The following is a 14,435-nucleotide window of genomic DNA, read 5'->3' on the forward strand; positions in this document are numbered from 1 at the left end:
ACCTTTCAGGGGGTCTTGGCTGGTGAAACCTGATGTATCTTAATCTGGAACAAATCCACAGCCTCTGGCTTTCTGTGGAAACAAAAGCAGAACCTCTTTTCCAAAGTAACATATCCTTAAATCCAAATTTTGAAGTCAAGGTACCTTTAAAATATACATTTTGGCATAACTCAACAGCTTTTGCAATCAAATGTTTTTGTTCAGTTACGAATATCAAAGAGAACATAATCCAGATTCTCTGTGTGGTAGCTATCTTTACGTGGCTTATTTTTTATATTACCTCGAGCCTATTGCTTTAAACTGTACCATTCTAAGACTGAAACGGTGCTATGACTGCTGGCTCCGCCCACTTAAGCTTCCCAACATGGCGGTGGTACGTTTTCCGCCAGCTCTGGGAATCATCAAGTCTCAGAAATAGTGGGTCTACGCTTTTATCAAAGCAGCGTGTAGCCCAGAAACCTCTTTTTTTTTTTTTTTTTTTTTTTTTTTTTTTTTTTTTTTTTTTATACTAGTAAAGAATAAATCTACCACACAGCGTAATGTGCCGCTGGCAGACGCCTCATTCCCGCCATACTGCTGGTCAAACGCACACGCCAGGAACCCGCCGGTGTTCAAACCTGCGTTTTGCGGCGTCTAGCTGCCCGTATGAGACAAGAAGCAGGAACCTGGTTTTGGCTCTGTTTAGAATTGGTTATTAAATATTCTCAGGTTTAAGGTGGAAACTCGAGCCGTTGGGCGCCATTTGTTGCTGGAGGGCTTCTCTCCAGGCTCCCCAAGCCCCGCAGTCCCACAATCCACTTATAAAATAATCACTCAGATGCTTGTATCACTTATAAACTGTATGGCCGTGGCAGGCTTCTTGTTAACTGTTCTTATAACTTAAATTAACCCATTTTTATAAATCTATATCTTGCCACGTGGCTGGTGGCTTACCGGCTTCTTTATATGCTCTTCTGGCGGTGGCTGCAGTGTCTCTCCCTCCTTCTTCCTGTTTCCCCAATTCTCCTCTCTCTTTGTCCCGCCTATACTTCCTGCCTGGTCACTGGCCACCAGTGTTTTATTTACATAGAGTAATATCCACAGCACCAGGCTGACTTCAAATTTGATACGTAGCCGAGGATGATCTAAGATCCTTTGCTCATGTTTTAAGTTGTATTTTTTTGTTTATTTTATTGTTGAGTTAGAAGAGTTCTTTGTATAAGCTATATACAAACCCCTGTCCAGGATATGATCTGCAAGCATACCTCCCACCCTGTGGGGCGCTGTTTTCCTTCATGCTGGGTACAGCTGTGTGTCTTGTCATCTCCTTCATTATTCCGGACATTGTATCTTCCATACCCTTATAGTTCATATGCCTCCTTCCATATCTTATCTTCATTGTGAACTAATGTTGGCACTCGAGGGTCTGTGTGCCACTGCAGAAGAAGCTGAGTGAGAACAAGGCTGTGCCTCCAGAGCCTGGGACTCCCCCTCACCTGTGATACGAGTGCGATTCTGGTGTGCTCAGCTAAATTAAAATGAACCGTGAGTCCGACCATAACAGTCCCCCTCAAGACTGGCCCAGGAGAGCGGCTGGGAAGAGCCTTAATGGACTGCCCAGGAATCTGTGGCTAGGCAGAGACTTGCTGTCCACAGTACAGAATTAATGGCATTTCTGGGAGTTTTAATTATTTATACCCAGTTGACGAAAGCCCATATAACTGCTGAGTAACTCTGATAAGCTCTGAGGCAGAGCCACTTTTATTTCCTATTGGATACCAAGGTGAGAAGAAGTGGCGGGTGGGGGGGGACCTGATAATGATTGATTCACTTTCTGTTAGCACAGCAGGATTTGCTAAAAACGACTTCATCTCCAAAGATTTACTGGAATTCCTGAATGAAAAATACTCCTCCCATCCTTGATTTTTTTTTCTTTCTTCTTCTTCTTCATGAAACAAAAATAGCTGTGTATTTTTAGGAGAAAACGTTTGGCAGCCCTACTGGTTATAATACTATATTGGAAACCGCTTACTCGATTGACTGGGGAAACAGATGCCCTTCCTTGTGGTTAAAAGCCTGTGGGTGGTGTTTTCTCTCCAGCAACCACTACTCTCCTGAGAGGTGAGGGGGAGGATCCCTCAGCCCAGAGAGAACATGAGGTGTGCCTCCCTGCCTTTGCTGAGTCTGAGTCACCACGCCCCCAAGCTCCCCATCCCCAACCCCCCACCCCCCCACCCCCGCCACAGCAGTGCCCAGAGCACAGCAGACCCCAGGGCAGAGCTCTTTAGGACACTCCGCCAAGCTGTTGCTGGGGAATAGGACAACTGCTCAGAACCCCTGGATGGCTGGAAAGATGACAGGAAGTATTCCATTGGTCAGACTGGCAGAGCGGAGGCAGAGTCCCGGGGAGGTCCCACATACTAACAGAGAAGACTATACTAACGTGGATAGTGAAGAAGTAAATGTTATAGTTCAGTATAAAGCCAGCACATTTCCTGGCCTGCCTCCTGCCCTCCCACCGTAACCATCCCACCATTAGTGAGTTTAACTAGCGGGATGAAATCCCTGCATCTCCGTCATCAGCTCTGTCTAGAAGGGATCCCACAAAGACCCGAAGGAAGTACTCTCGGACAGGATTCCTCCGTCTCCACTGAGTTAGGTTGCTGCCCTCTTTTAGGGCCTAGGTGTGGACCCTGGGGAGGAGGACGGAGAGGTTCTCCGCTGGCCAATACTATTCTTGTCTTTGGGAGTCAGCCTTGGCACAAAAGCCGGTCACTGGTGTGTGGTTCGGGTAACTCTTTTTCCCCAAGCACAGATTTCTCTGCAGTGGCCGCTTACAGCTAATTGGGCATCAGTTATGTTTGCTTTGTGCTCTTCCTGAGTCCGTAGACACACATCCTAAGGTATTAAAATGGTCAAAGGAGCCTCAGGATGGCGCGTGGCAGTAAAGGTGTTGGTTTGAACAGTGTGTACAAGGTCAAGGCTGGGAGAGCAGCCTGGGTGTTATGAACAGAATAATAAGTTGGAGTCCAAGAGTTGCCCTGTTATGAATGGATTATTTGGATATAGAAAGAAGTTATTTTTAGGTCCGGCATGCCTATAAAGCCTGAAGTGTTTTACAAAGGAGGAATGTGAGCCTAAATAAAAACTGCCAGATGTCAGTCTCTCTGTGTGCCAACTGATGAATGTGTCAGCTCCGATGTCGGGAAGAGATGATGCCCACGTCTTTTCCCCTCCAGCTCAGAAGGATAGTTAACATGAAATACCACTCGAAGTTTACAATGCGCTGGATACCAGCAGCACCCCAGTGTCTGGAATTATCTGAAAGGCTGTAATTTCTCTCCCTCATGACTCAATGTGTGTTTGTGGTATTACAAGTGTGAGACATATTTCTATTCAAATTTGCTATATTTGGGGTCTCATCTCATTGGGGGGAAAAAAGGCCAGCAGATTTTTTTTTTTTTAATTAAATAGCCAAGACGGCTCAGTGGGTAAAGGTGCTTGCCACTAAGCTGAGCTGAGGTCGGTCTCTTAGACATGTATGGTGGAGGGACGGAACCAGCTCCCACAGATTGTCCTCTGCTCCCTACACCCGCTCTTTCTTGCTCATGTGTCTGCGTGTGCGCGGTACACATCGTTAGAATGAATGAACGGGATGCAAGATAAAAATGAAAAACCAGCCCGCATACGGGACTCCAGCAGAGGCCATCGTCATAGGGGCCACCTGGGTGATAGGGGTCTCTCTTCCTGCCTTGCCTGTTCGCGCGCACCTTGGTCACTTTGGTGACGTCATCAGGTGGCTTCTTGTCTCCCCCTTAGAGATCCGAGCCCAGCTGGTGGAGCAGCAGAGATGCCTGGAGCAGCAGACGGAGATGCGAGTGCAGCTGCTCCAGGACCTGCAAGACTTCTTCCGGAAAAAAGCCGAAATTGAGACGGAGTATTCCCGGAACCTGGAGAAGCTGGCAGAAAGGTTCATGGCCAAAACCAGAAGCACGAAAGACCACCAGCAGTTCAAGTAAGAAGCTGGTTCCCACTGTGTGGGGGCTGAGCGCGAGCCTAGAGTGCATGAGGTCATAGGTTCAATTCCTTGGGGGTGGGGGTGGGGAAGAAAGGGGAGGGAGGGAGGGAGGGAGGGAGGGAGGGAGGGAGGGAGGGAGGGAGGGAGGGAGGGAGGGAGGGAGGAACAGACAGATGGATGTAGAGAGACTTGATTCAGGGTCACTTTTCCAAGGCGATTGGATACCCCACTTTTTCTCCAAACATCCTCCGTTCTGGACATTTCCTCTTTTGTCTAAGAAGTTATTGGCGATCAAGTCCCCATAAATGGAGCAACCTTTCTCCCTTCCCACCCATACTGCATAGAATTAAATTTATGTTTTGAATCAGTCTTTATAAAACTCCCAGCTACAGAAAAGCTGATATCGGCCATAGGTAGACATTTGAACAGGGTGTGTTTAAAGAGCTGCTTTAAGCAAAGGCCTCAAGATTTCTGTGACGAGTTGTTGTTTGTTTTACTTTCCATGTCTTGAGACCAGGTCTCACTCTGTAGCCCAGGCTAGCCTAGAACCTATGACAGTCCTGCCTACCAAGTGCCAAGATTATAGGCCTGCCCCACGCTCTAGTGATTTCTGTATGAAGAGAAGCAATGACTTTGGTTTGGGTTTAGTGTTCCAGGAAAGCACCCAACATGTTTGTAGTAATTAAAAAGAACATACAGGTTGTTCTGTTTGTGAAATTTACTTCATAATTTGAAATCTTGGGGTTAGAGAGACAGGTAGGTAATTGTACATAAGTGTACCAACATGGGGAAGGATAGCTTTGCATTGACAGACAGGGCTAAAACATATTCTGTTATAGAAGTCAAGAAGTAAGGTCCTGGAAGAGTGGTGTGTGTGTGTGTGTGTGTGTGTGTGTGTGTGTGTGTGTGTGTGTGTGTGTGTGTGTGTGCATGCGCACATGTGCATGCATGTATGCCAATGCACGCATGTATAGTGGTGCACAGACATTAGTGTGTACTTGCTATGGAGGCCAGAGAACAAGCTAGGGTTGTCGTTACTTAGGTGTTAACACACCATTCATCTGCCCGTCTCTGCCTCCTCAGTGTCGGGGTCTGTGGTTCAAACTCACATCCTTGAGCTTACAGGGCAAACATTACCACCTGAGCCGTCTCCCTGGCCCCAAGAAGAGTGATATGTGAGTGGACACATAATGACTAGCCGACGAGGAAAGGAGGCTGAAAAAGGGAACCCCGTAGGTCAAGGACCGGAAGGAAAGGGCTCTAAGACATGTTTGCAAAATAGTAGTTCTTAGGGAGTTCATGGTAATTGGATGGGCAGTGTGGCCACAGGCATCAGTGGGAGCACAGCACAGATTCTTACACATCTTTGTGGGCTTTATCCTGTAGACACAGGAGTCTCTGGAGGGTTTTAAGTTGAACTGCCCATACCTGCATTTAGGTGACAGGTCAGGTTGTGGGCTGTAGGAGGCTGTCAGTGAAGGAAGAACAGCAGGGTCTCTCATGGTGTGTCAGCTTATGATCTAGCCAGCCTAGAGGGAGAGGGAAACCCCCAATTGGGGAGATAGTTAAAAAAAAAAAAAAAAAAAAAAGCAGCATGAGCTTTTGTTTTGTTTCAGAAAGCAAGGTGGGCCAGGGACTCTGGAAAACACCTGTGCCATAAAATTCCCGAAACAATGGTTAAAGTATAATGGATGCCCTTAGAAGTATACACCTGGATCCATAGGAAGACAAGGAATATTTCAATGGTCAGAGAGAGAGAGAGAGAAAGGAAGAAAGAAAGAAAGAGAGGGAGAAAGAGAGGAAGTAAGGAAAAAAGAAAGAGGAGAGAGAGGAAGGAAGGAAGGAAGGAAGGGAGGGAGGGAGGGAGGAAGAGGGAAGTGAAGGAGGGAAGAAGGAAGGAAGGAAGGAAGGAAGGAAGGAAGGAAGGAAGGAAGGAAGGAAGGAAGGAAGGAAGGAAGGAAGGAAGGAAGTGAAGGTCTAGGTACTATGCAAAGGTACCCATTCCTTAACCCAAATGGTGCCAAGGTCTGCACAAGATGAAGATGTGGAGCAGTAAGCTTCCACTCTCGGCCCCTCCTTATTGTCCTGCCTCAGCCTTCCAGGTTGCTAGGATTGCCCACCGGCACCTTCCCAAACTGGGCTTGAAGCCCCCAGTCTCAACCTGCCTCCTGCTTCTCACTCAGTAAATGATAGTTGCTATTATTATTATTATTATTATTATTATTATTATTATTATTATTATTATTTGATTATTGGTATTGTGATTGACACTAATAACAAGGTAATGATAATAATGTGTTTGCTTACTCAATCAATGAAATACTATTTCATGCTTCCATCTGGGGGCATACTGAGGACACAAAGATGTATGAAATAGTCTGAAGGAATTTTCTGTCTACTTCCGGCTAAAGGATAAGCATAGTTCAAATGGACAGCGTGGCACTTGCTTCTGGGGTTAGACAGGGGCGTGACAATAAAAAGACTCCGCTCACCTGCTGTGGACTCCATTCCTTCTTGACGGTTCTAAGAAAAAAGACGTCCCAGGTCAGAGCTAGAATCCCAGTGTGCGTGAGGATTTCTTCCTGGGCCTTTTTTTGTTCCTTTTCTTGCTTTGTCTTTTAAACAAGGATTGTAACTCAGTGTTTTGGGAGTGGTGGATATTTTCTTCGTTTTTTTTTTTTAAAGACAGGGTCTCGTTATAAGGCATCCCTTGAACTCGCTATGTAACCCAGCCTGGCCTTAAACTCTTGATCCTCCTGCCTCGGCTTCCCGGATCCAGTGCAATATTCAGTGCAGAGTCTGAGAAACCATATGGTAGAAAGGCATGACTTTCTTTCTTTCCCCTGACTTAATGTGCAGTCATAAATGTTCATGAATAATGAACTGTTACATCATCTTGCTGGGAAGTTGACTGAGTGAGTTAAGTGCCTCTCACACACGCCTGGTGACCTGCATTCTGATCCCAGAACCGGTGCAGAAGCCAGACGTAGCAGCATGCATGCATCGTCATCCCTGCATGCCTGTGAGAAGGCAGGGGGCAGAAACAAGAGAGCCCTCAGAAATGGAAAGGCTGGTAGCCTTTGGGAGGCGAGAGCCCACATCAGAGGCTGGCCTCGTACGTCTACATCTGGGCCCTGGTACATGGCTTTCCCGTCCCTCTCCTCCCCCATCCCTTCCCTCTCACAGACACATGCAAATTAAAAAGAAGAAAAGTTAATAAAACCCCACATCCGATTACCTGGCACCTCTGTGCCCGAGTTTGGAGAAACGCTGCCATTTTGCCATTTCATGGCTAGTTTTTATGGTCAACAACAACAAATTGTAGTTCTAATTTTTTTAACTTTCTTTTTATTTATTCCTTGCGTCTTTTCATATCGCGTATCTCAATCCCATTCATTTCCCCGTCCCTTCATATCTGCCCTCTGCCCTTGCAACCCTCCCCTCAAAAAAATTTAAGAGAAAAAAAGAAAAGGGGGGAAAAAAGGAAAAATCTTGTTGTGGAAGTTGTACTGTGACCCACTGAATCACACAGTAAACCCTCTTGTCCACATATCTTTACGTGCAAGTGTTCATTGCAAAGAGTCATTGGTCTGGTCCGAAGCCTCTGGTTTCTGCTACACTATTGATGCTGGGCCCTCACTGGGACTCCTCTTGAATATCCTGTTGTTGCCCAGTATCATGGAAATCCTTAGCTTTGGGTCTGTATGACCAGCCCCTTCACGTGCCCCCATAGATCATAGATGGAGTGGATATTGGGGTGGGCCAACTCATACCCCTGATTCTGGGCCCGGGCAGTTACAGGGTTGGTCAGCTCACTAGCTCTCCCCTGTCCTTACCACCGGGGTGAGCCCTCCAGCACTGCCCTGGCTAGTTCAGTCCTTGCAGCAATGAGCAAGGAGTGGGGCCAGTTCTCCCAGTTTCACACCCTCAGGGCTGGCTCTCCTGCACCTGGACCATCAGGGTCAGCTCTGCTGCCTCGGCCAGGCAAGGTACAGGGGCCACTCTCCTGAGTGCCGCAGCTGCTGAGGGGTAGGGACAGCCCTCCTACTCTTAATGACCTCAGGGCCAGCTCTCCCACCTGCCTCAGGTTGGGGGGGCATCTCTGCATCTCTTCCCCCCCCCCCGCCCCCCCCCACCATACGGCAGATGAGGGGCGGGGCCCGATCTCCCATGGTCACATTCTCAGCACGGTTCACCTGTCCTCTGTCAATAGGGTCAGCTCTCCTGCGCTGTCCAGGCGAGGTGCAGGGCTCGATTTCCCAGGTGCTGCAGCTGGTAATAAAGGGGAGGGTCAGCTCTCTTGCCCGCCGCAGGTGGCAGGAGGGGAGGAGGGCATCTCTCTCTTTTTTTTTTTTTTTTTTTAGCAGTGGCATTCTGGTTGCTCACCATGTTGGGATGGAGTTTTTCTTTGAATACATATGTATAGACGTCTAATTTTGTGTGCTTTGCAGTTCATTTAGTTTTATTATCCAAAATAAACCAGGAGCATTTACGAATCTGAGATGGCTCAGTGAGTTTCAACAGGACATGTGACCCATCATGAGCCAGCACACTTTCGGGGTCCGTTCATGAGCCTCGAGACAATCCTATAAAGTTCAAGTTCCCCGGGAATGCTTTTTTGGAGGCCTGAGGTTATTTATCCAGGGATTAATAAATAACCATCAGATTTGTGTCCCGTGGAAAGCATGCCTAGTGAAATTTCTTTTCCAGCAGTAGACTGAGGAGTCAAAGGGGACTTTGTAAGCTGGGGCAGACCAGTCTGTGTGTGAGACAGTAGCCGATAGATTCTCGTGTAAACATGAGTGCTTTCCTTAGTGGCGCACTAAACCCTGGGGGCTTCCTCAGCACTGTCTGGGTCGGGCTCCCGGAGCCCCGGTCAGGGGCGGGAGGTTGTACCGAGGGTTTTTGATCCAAGTTTTCTTTCCAGGCTTAGTAAGTTGCAGGATCCCTGCAGGCTGTGGTATGTCCTGATCTTAGAAACGCTCGGAGCAGAGAGAAGGATACAGCACCTCTCTGCCGTGGCTCCTCCGCCCGCATGGGTGACCTCTTCTGGCTGACCCGGACTGCTTGGACCCGATGGTAATTCTGTCCTTCTTGACCTCCCAGGAAAGATCAGAACCTGTTGTCTCCAGTGAACTGCTGGTACTTGCTCCTGAACCAAGTGAGGCGAGAAAGCAAAGATCACGCCACCCTGAGCGACATCTATCTGAACAACGTCATCATGCGGTTCATGCAGATAAGCGAGGATTCCACCCGGATGTTTAAAAAGGTAGAGTCCATCCCTCCCTGCCATCCCAAACTTCCAGATAACCACCTTACCTACAGCCACTTAGGAGGAAGTGCCTGAAAAGACTGAAAGGCGCCAATATTCTGAACTCGAGCGTGTGTGTTTATACTGTATGTTTGTGCACGGTGTGTGTGTATACATGTATGTGCATATGTATAATGCATACAGCATTATCTACTGGATATATTTATTTCTCTTCATTAAATTAATGAATATCTGACCTGAGCATCATGAAGGAAGGTATTTGGGGGGTATGGGTCCCTGCAGGGGGGTGGAGAGGTGGCTCAGCAGTTAAGAGTTCACACTACTCTTGCAGAGGAAGTGAGTTTGGTTCCCAGGACCCAGGTTGGGCAGGCAGCTCACAACTCCAGATCCACGGAGATCTGATGCCTCTGCCCTCCCTGAGCATGCGCATTGATATGCACATACCCATTCACAAACACACACACACACACACACACACACACACACACACACACACACACACACTTAATGAAAATAATAAACATCTTTTTTTTTTTTTTAAAGTACCTGCAGGGCTTATCTTTGTCCTTAGAACTGACCTCCACACTTAGAAAAGAGCCGCACTTGGAGAGGAGAAGCCTCGGGTTCTGGTTTTCCCAGCTCACACGTGACCAGACTTGTAAAGCACATCACGTGTGTTGACCTCCCAGGAAAAGGTTACCACATTGTCTTCTTACTCCAGGCTGCAGGGTCTCTGAGAGTGAAATGGAAAAAAAAAAAAAATTATACTGGGCCCAGAAAAATTCAGTTTCTAATGTGTGAGAGAGCTTCCTCCTTCCTGACTCCATTTACAAGAAACAAAGAAACGGGGTGGGTGTGGGGGTGACGGACGGAGGGACGGAGGGACATGGGACACGACGACAACGACGACTGGGCTTGTAAACCTTCCTGAAATGGTTAGCTTCAGTCAGCTCTCAGCGAATATCTTCGTTGTTTGGACACTTCTGTTGAGAACAACAACAACAACAACAACAAAACAAACTTGGAGCATTTCCTGTGCAAAGGACACACACAGCGCCTTACCCGGCTTTCAGTTTCTGTGCTGAGAGCCGGAGTCTCCACAGACCTCCTCAGCTTGGTCTGGATAGTGTCCTGTGCCTAGATTTATGCCCAGACCTTTCTTCAGTGGGTACTGTTTTAGCTTCAGAGAAGGAGGTGCACCCTGCCGATTCACAATGCATTTGTGTTTCCAAGGAGCCTCTTACAACAAGGGTACAGTGTCATGCGGGCCAGCCGTGCTTGATGTGGCCACGTTCGTTCGGTTTGATGTCTGACCTAGAAATGGAAATTTAGCGAGCTCTAAGTCGTTGTGTGCTGGGTCCAATGGAGGGGGAAGCTGTTTCCAGCAAAGAACTTTCTATGCTGGACCTAAGGCTAGGTAGAGCAATATCTCCACATCTTAAATAAGAGCACTTAAAAATATGTATTAGTAGAGTTGGGGATTTAGCTCAATGGTAGAGCGCAAAGGCCCTGGGTTCGATTCTCAGCTCAAAAAAAAAAAAAAAAAAAAAAAAAACCTTCAAAAATATGTATTAGTTTCCACAGAGCTAGGAAAGTGACAGACTCTTCTGGCCCCGCCATGAGCACCGTCTGTGGAGACTGCATACAGTTTTGTGGGATCCATGAGCATCTGCAGTGGTGTGCAGATGTTGCACATCAGGCAGCCACGGTGGAGAAAGGACTGACCTCAGGAAGGTTGCAGTGAATCCACATTTGGATGCTACTGAAAGATGCTTCCCCGACATGGGGGTTTTGGCAAGGATTCAGCCAGGACCTACATGGGCATCTCCTCGTTTATTCATCCACCGAGCAAAACATCTGTAAGCTGTGTGGCTGGCAAAGCTGAGTGAAAAGACATGCCCCGGCTTGCAAGGAACTCGTTATTGTCATTAAGCATTCCCAAGCTAAAGGGATGCGGAGCTCACTATAGGGGCCTGGAGGATGAGGAGCTTCACTTCCCTAGGGGACAGGGAAAACTTCAGAGAAGTAGCTCTGGAAATGAAGGGGCCACTTTGGTGAGGCAAGAAAAGGTGAGCCTTTCTGGGGCCTGCGGGGCATGCGTGTATGGAAAGTACAGAGTGGTGTGGGGCTGGCCTGGGCTGATAGGACAGGGGATGGGTGATACAATAAAGGCTAGCAAAGACGACAATAAGGAGAGACCTGGTATGACAGGGGTCCGGGCTTTAATGACATTGGTAGACACTAGGACCGACAGTCACATGTATTTGGGTGAGAACTTGGCTCTTCGGCTTCCTTGTTTTGTGATCTCGGGAGATGTTCAAGACATTCTCTTCCAGAGAAAGAACGTAGCAAGGTTGGGCAAAGGGGGGGGCTGAAGCTGTGTGAGCTCCTGGACTGGGAGCGCCCCTGGAGTTGTCTGCTCTCCAGGCAAGGAGCCCCAGGCTTTTTGGTTCGGAGCCCTTGAACTTGGAGTGCTCTTGAGAAAGGCGGCCCCCTTTAATGGAGGGGAATTCTCAAGAGCGGTTGGTTCTCAGGGAGAGCTCAGCTCCTTAGTCCCATCAGTCCACGGTCCATGTTCCCAGTAGTTGGGGAAATGAATTCCTAATTTGTAAGGAGGAATCTGGGAAATGCACAGTAAATAAAAAGGCAGACACATGCCTGCTTGTTTGCTCCTAGAATTCATTACTTATTTAGATTCTAAGGCTTACTGTATGCGCAGTGGGTTCCTGCTAACTTGGTTGTTTCGCGAGAGTGTTCCGTACATCTTGAACAGCCTTCTCTCTCTCAGTCACGGCAGATGAGCTGGAAAGGACCAGTCATTACAACCACAAGGACAAGGCTTACTGGGGAACTGTTTCAGCCTGCTCACATCCGGGTCCAACTCATAGCCCTCCTGCAGTCGAGGACACCACACATGTGGCCCAACACAAAATCACCAACTTACTCAAATCGGTCCTTGTCACTTGATGTGAATGGCCGAACGCATCTGACATTAGGACACTGGTTTGGGCTATAGTCCTTTCTTGCAAAAATCTGTATCACAACCGGGCGGTGGTATCACATGCCTTTAATCCCAGCACTCAGAAGGCAGAGGTAGGCAGATCTCTGTGAGTTCAAGGTGAGCCTGGTCTACAGAGGGAGATCCAGGATAGACAGGACTGTTTCACAGAGAAACCCTGTCTCAAAAAACTTAAAAAAAAAAATCTGTATCACCCCTAAGCAGAGACTAAAAGACCGTAAGGTCTCCGTATACGAACACAGAGACACTTGCTCACCCATAGTTTTTTGCCGCTCTCTTCACAATACTAGGGAATGGAATTAGCCTTGGTGTCCACCAAGGCTATGAACAGATAATAAAAATGTGGTACGTACACCCGACAGAATTTCTTCATCTGCAGAGAAAAATGAAATTTGCAAATAAATGGATGAAGCTGGGGGAAAACATCTTATTCCCCGAGGTGACCCAAGCACTGAAAGACAAATGCCATGTGCTGTCTCTCATATGTGTGGTCTACTTTTGGATCTTTAGTGTTGTGTATTTAACTTTCAGTACCTGCAGGAAACTAGGAACGGGCCATTGGACTGGGGGATGCCTTCGGGAGGAGGGCCAGGGGTGGGAGGTTTCAGCGGGCATAGGGGTGGGGGTGAGGAGGATGAAGATAGAGTAGCAGAGAGTTGGCCAAAAACCACAAATGTATGAAAAAAAAACTGTTGCTGTGTAAGCTAATTAAAAATATAAGTTAAGAGAAGGAGATGCCCTGCATGGCTGACTAGTACTAATTCTAGAACCCCAGGGTTATTGTAAGTACAGCTGGAAGGCCTCACCGGAGGAGCTTCCCGTTTGCAGCAGATGGCTAATACAGAGATTCGCAACGGACCAAGGTGCAGAGAAGAATTCATCAGTGCCGGAGTGCTCGGCTCTAAAGGCATCATCTATATTACCCCCACCGCTCCCAAGGCTCTGGGACCGTAATCGGAGGGGGAAACAGAAATATTTTAAGAGCCAGGGGTCGAGGAAGACAGCTGTGAAACAGTGAGTTCTGGATGTGACAAAGCCATCGTCCCCAGGAACGCATAGCCGCTGTGGCTGCCTGCGTGAGACCCACGTGAGATCAAGCCAGGGAATAATTCTACCGTGGACGGCAGGGAGAGCTGTGGGCGGTTGAGAGCGGCTGGGGGAAGAAGAATCGTTTTCTTCAGGAATATGCTTCAGGGTAGGTCGCTCGAGCTCCGGTGGCCGGCCCTGCGCCCATGCACATATGGGCACACTAATTGGACTCAGTGAGTTATTTTAAAAGAAAGAAAGAGAACATGGAGTTGGGAAGGCGGTGCAGTAGAAGGGTCCATGGAAGGAGTTGGAGGGGCAAGAAGGAAATTTCAAGATAGATGTCTCAGTGCCAAAAGTCCCTAGTGGGATTCTCCTTAGGAGTTGTTGGTAAGAAAAAACCCCAATACCCACAAAACAATACATGCGATTACCATTCCTCCCAGTTGCCTACTGGTAAGTCCCTGTTGTTGAGGACCTTCATCACCGTCCACCTCCATCACAAGACACAGAGAAATCAAGTTCAAACTGAGCTGGAAACTTCCTCCCTACCGGCTAGCTTTCTTAGACCCTGAAATACAGGCTAATAGGGGAAGAAAACCATAAACAGCCTTAACCAGCTGTGACCCCTCTGAACTGCCATGCCAACCTGCCAAGCAAGATGTACCCACAAGGGCACCATTGGTATGACTGTTACATGGGTAACCAAGTGGTCTCTGATTGGATTCGAGGCCAGTGTCACAGGAGGGAATTAATGCCTGGTTCTGTGAACTCAGTCAAAAATCCATGGCTGAGGAAGTCTTGGGCCCTAGGGGTAACTTATTATTGTGTGACTCGGGGAGGGGAGTTATAGACCCTTATCACTCCCCGCTGAACGAGAGGCTACTGGTGAATTCTCGGGGAGGAGAAGCCATTGTCTTTAATTGGGTATCCATAGATGAGCCCACCAGGCTCCCGGGGGCAGTTCCAAACCCATGCTCAAGCAGGTGGTCCTTGGTAAACTCAGTGGGTCACAAAACAAAAAGACACAAGCGTGAAAGGGGGGTTGTGGGGAAGAGGAGAAATTGGGGGAGGGGCATAGGAGAAGGTGGGTGGTAAGAGCAACCAGAATGTTCTGTACA

The 14,435-nt window shown here is 48.0% G+C and overlaps 1 protein-coding gene across 4 annotated transcripts in view; it reads left to right on the forward strand.

Annotated features, from left to right (window-relative positions):
* Srgap1 (SLIT-ROBO Rho GTPase activating protein 1) overlaps positions 1-14,435 on the forward strand; it is a 279,322-nt gene that overhangs the window by 130,873 nt on the left and 134,014 nt on the right. For all 4 annotated transcript variants that reach the window (XM_076554167.1, XM_076554169.1, XM_076554168.1 and 1 more), the window contains exons 2-3: positions 3,799-3,994; positions 9,104-9,266. In XM_076554167.1, the coding sequence (XP_076410282.1) occupies positions 3,799-3,994; positions 9,104-9,266 (359 nt within the window). The remainder of the gene's footprint in view (positions 1-3,798; positions 3,995-9,103; positions 9,267-14,435) is intronic.

This window comes from Peromyscus maniculatus, chromosome 18 (assembly GCF_049852395.1).
Source record: "Peromyscus maniculatus bairdii isolate BWxNUB_F1_BW_parent chromosome 18, HU_Pman_BW_mat_3.1, whole genome shotgun sequence".
NCBI lineage: Eukaryota > Metazoa > Chordata > Mammalia > Rodentia > Cricetidae > Peromyscus > Peromyscus maniculatus.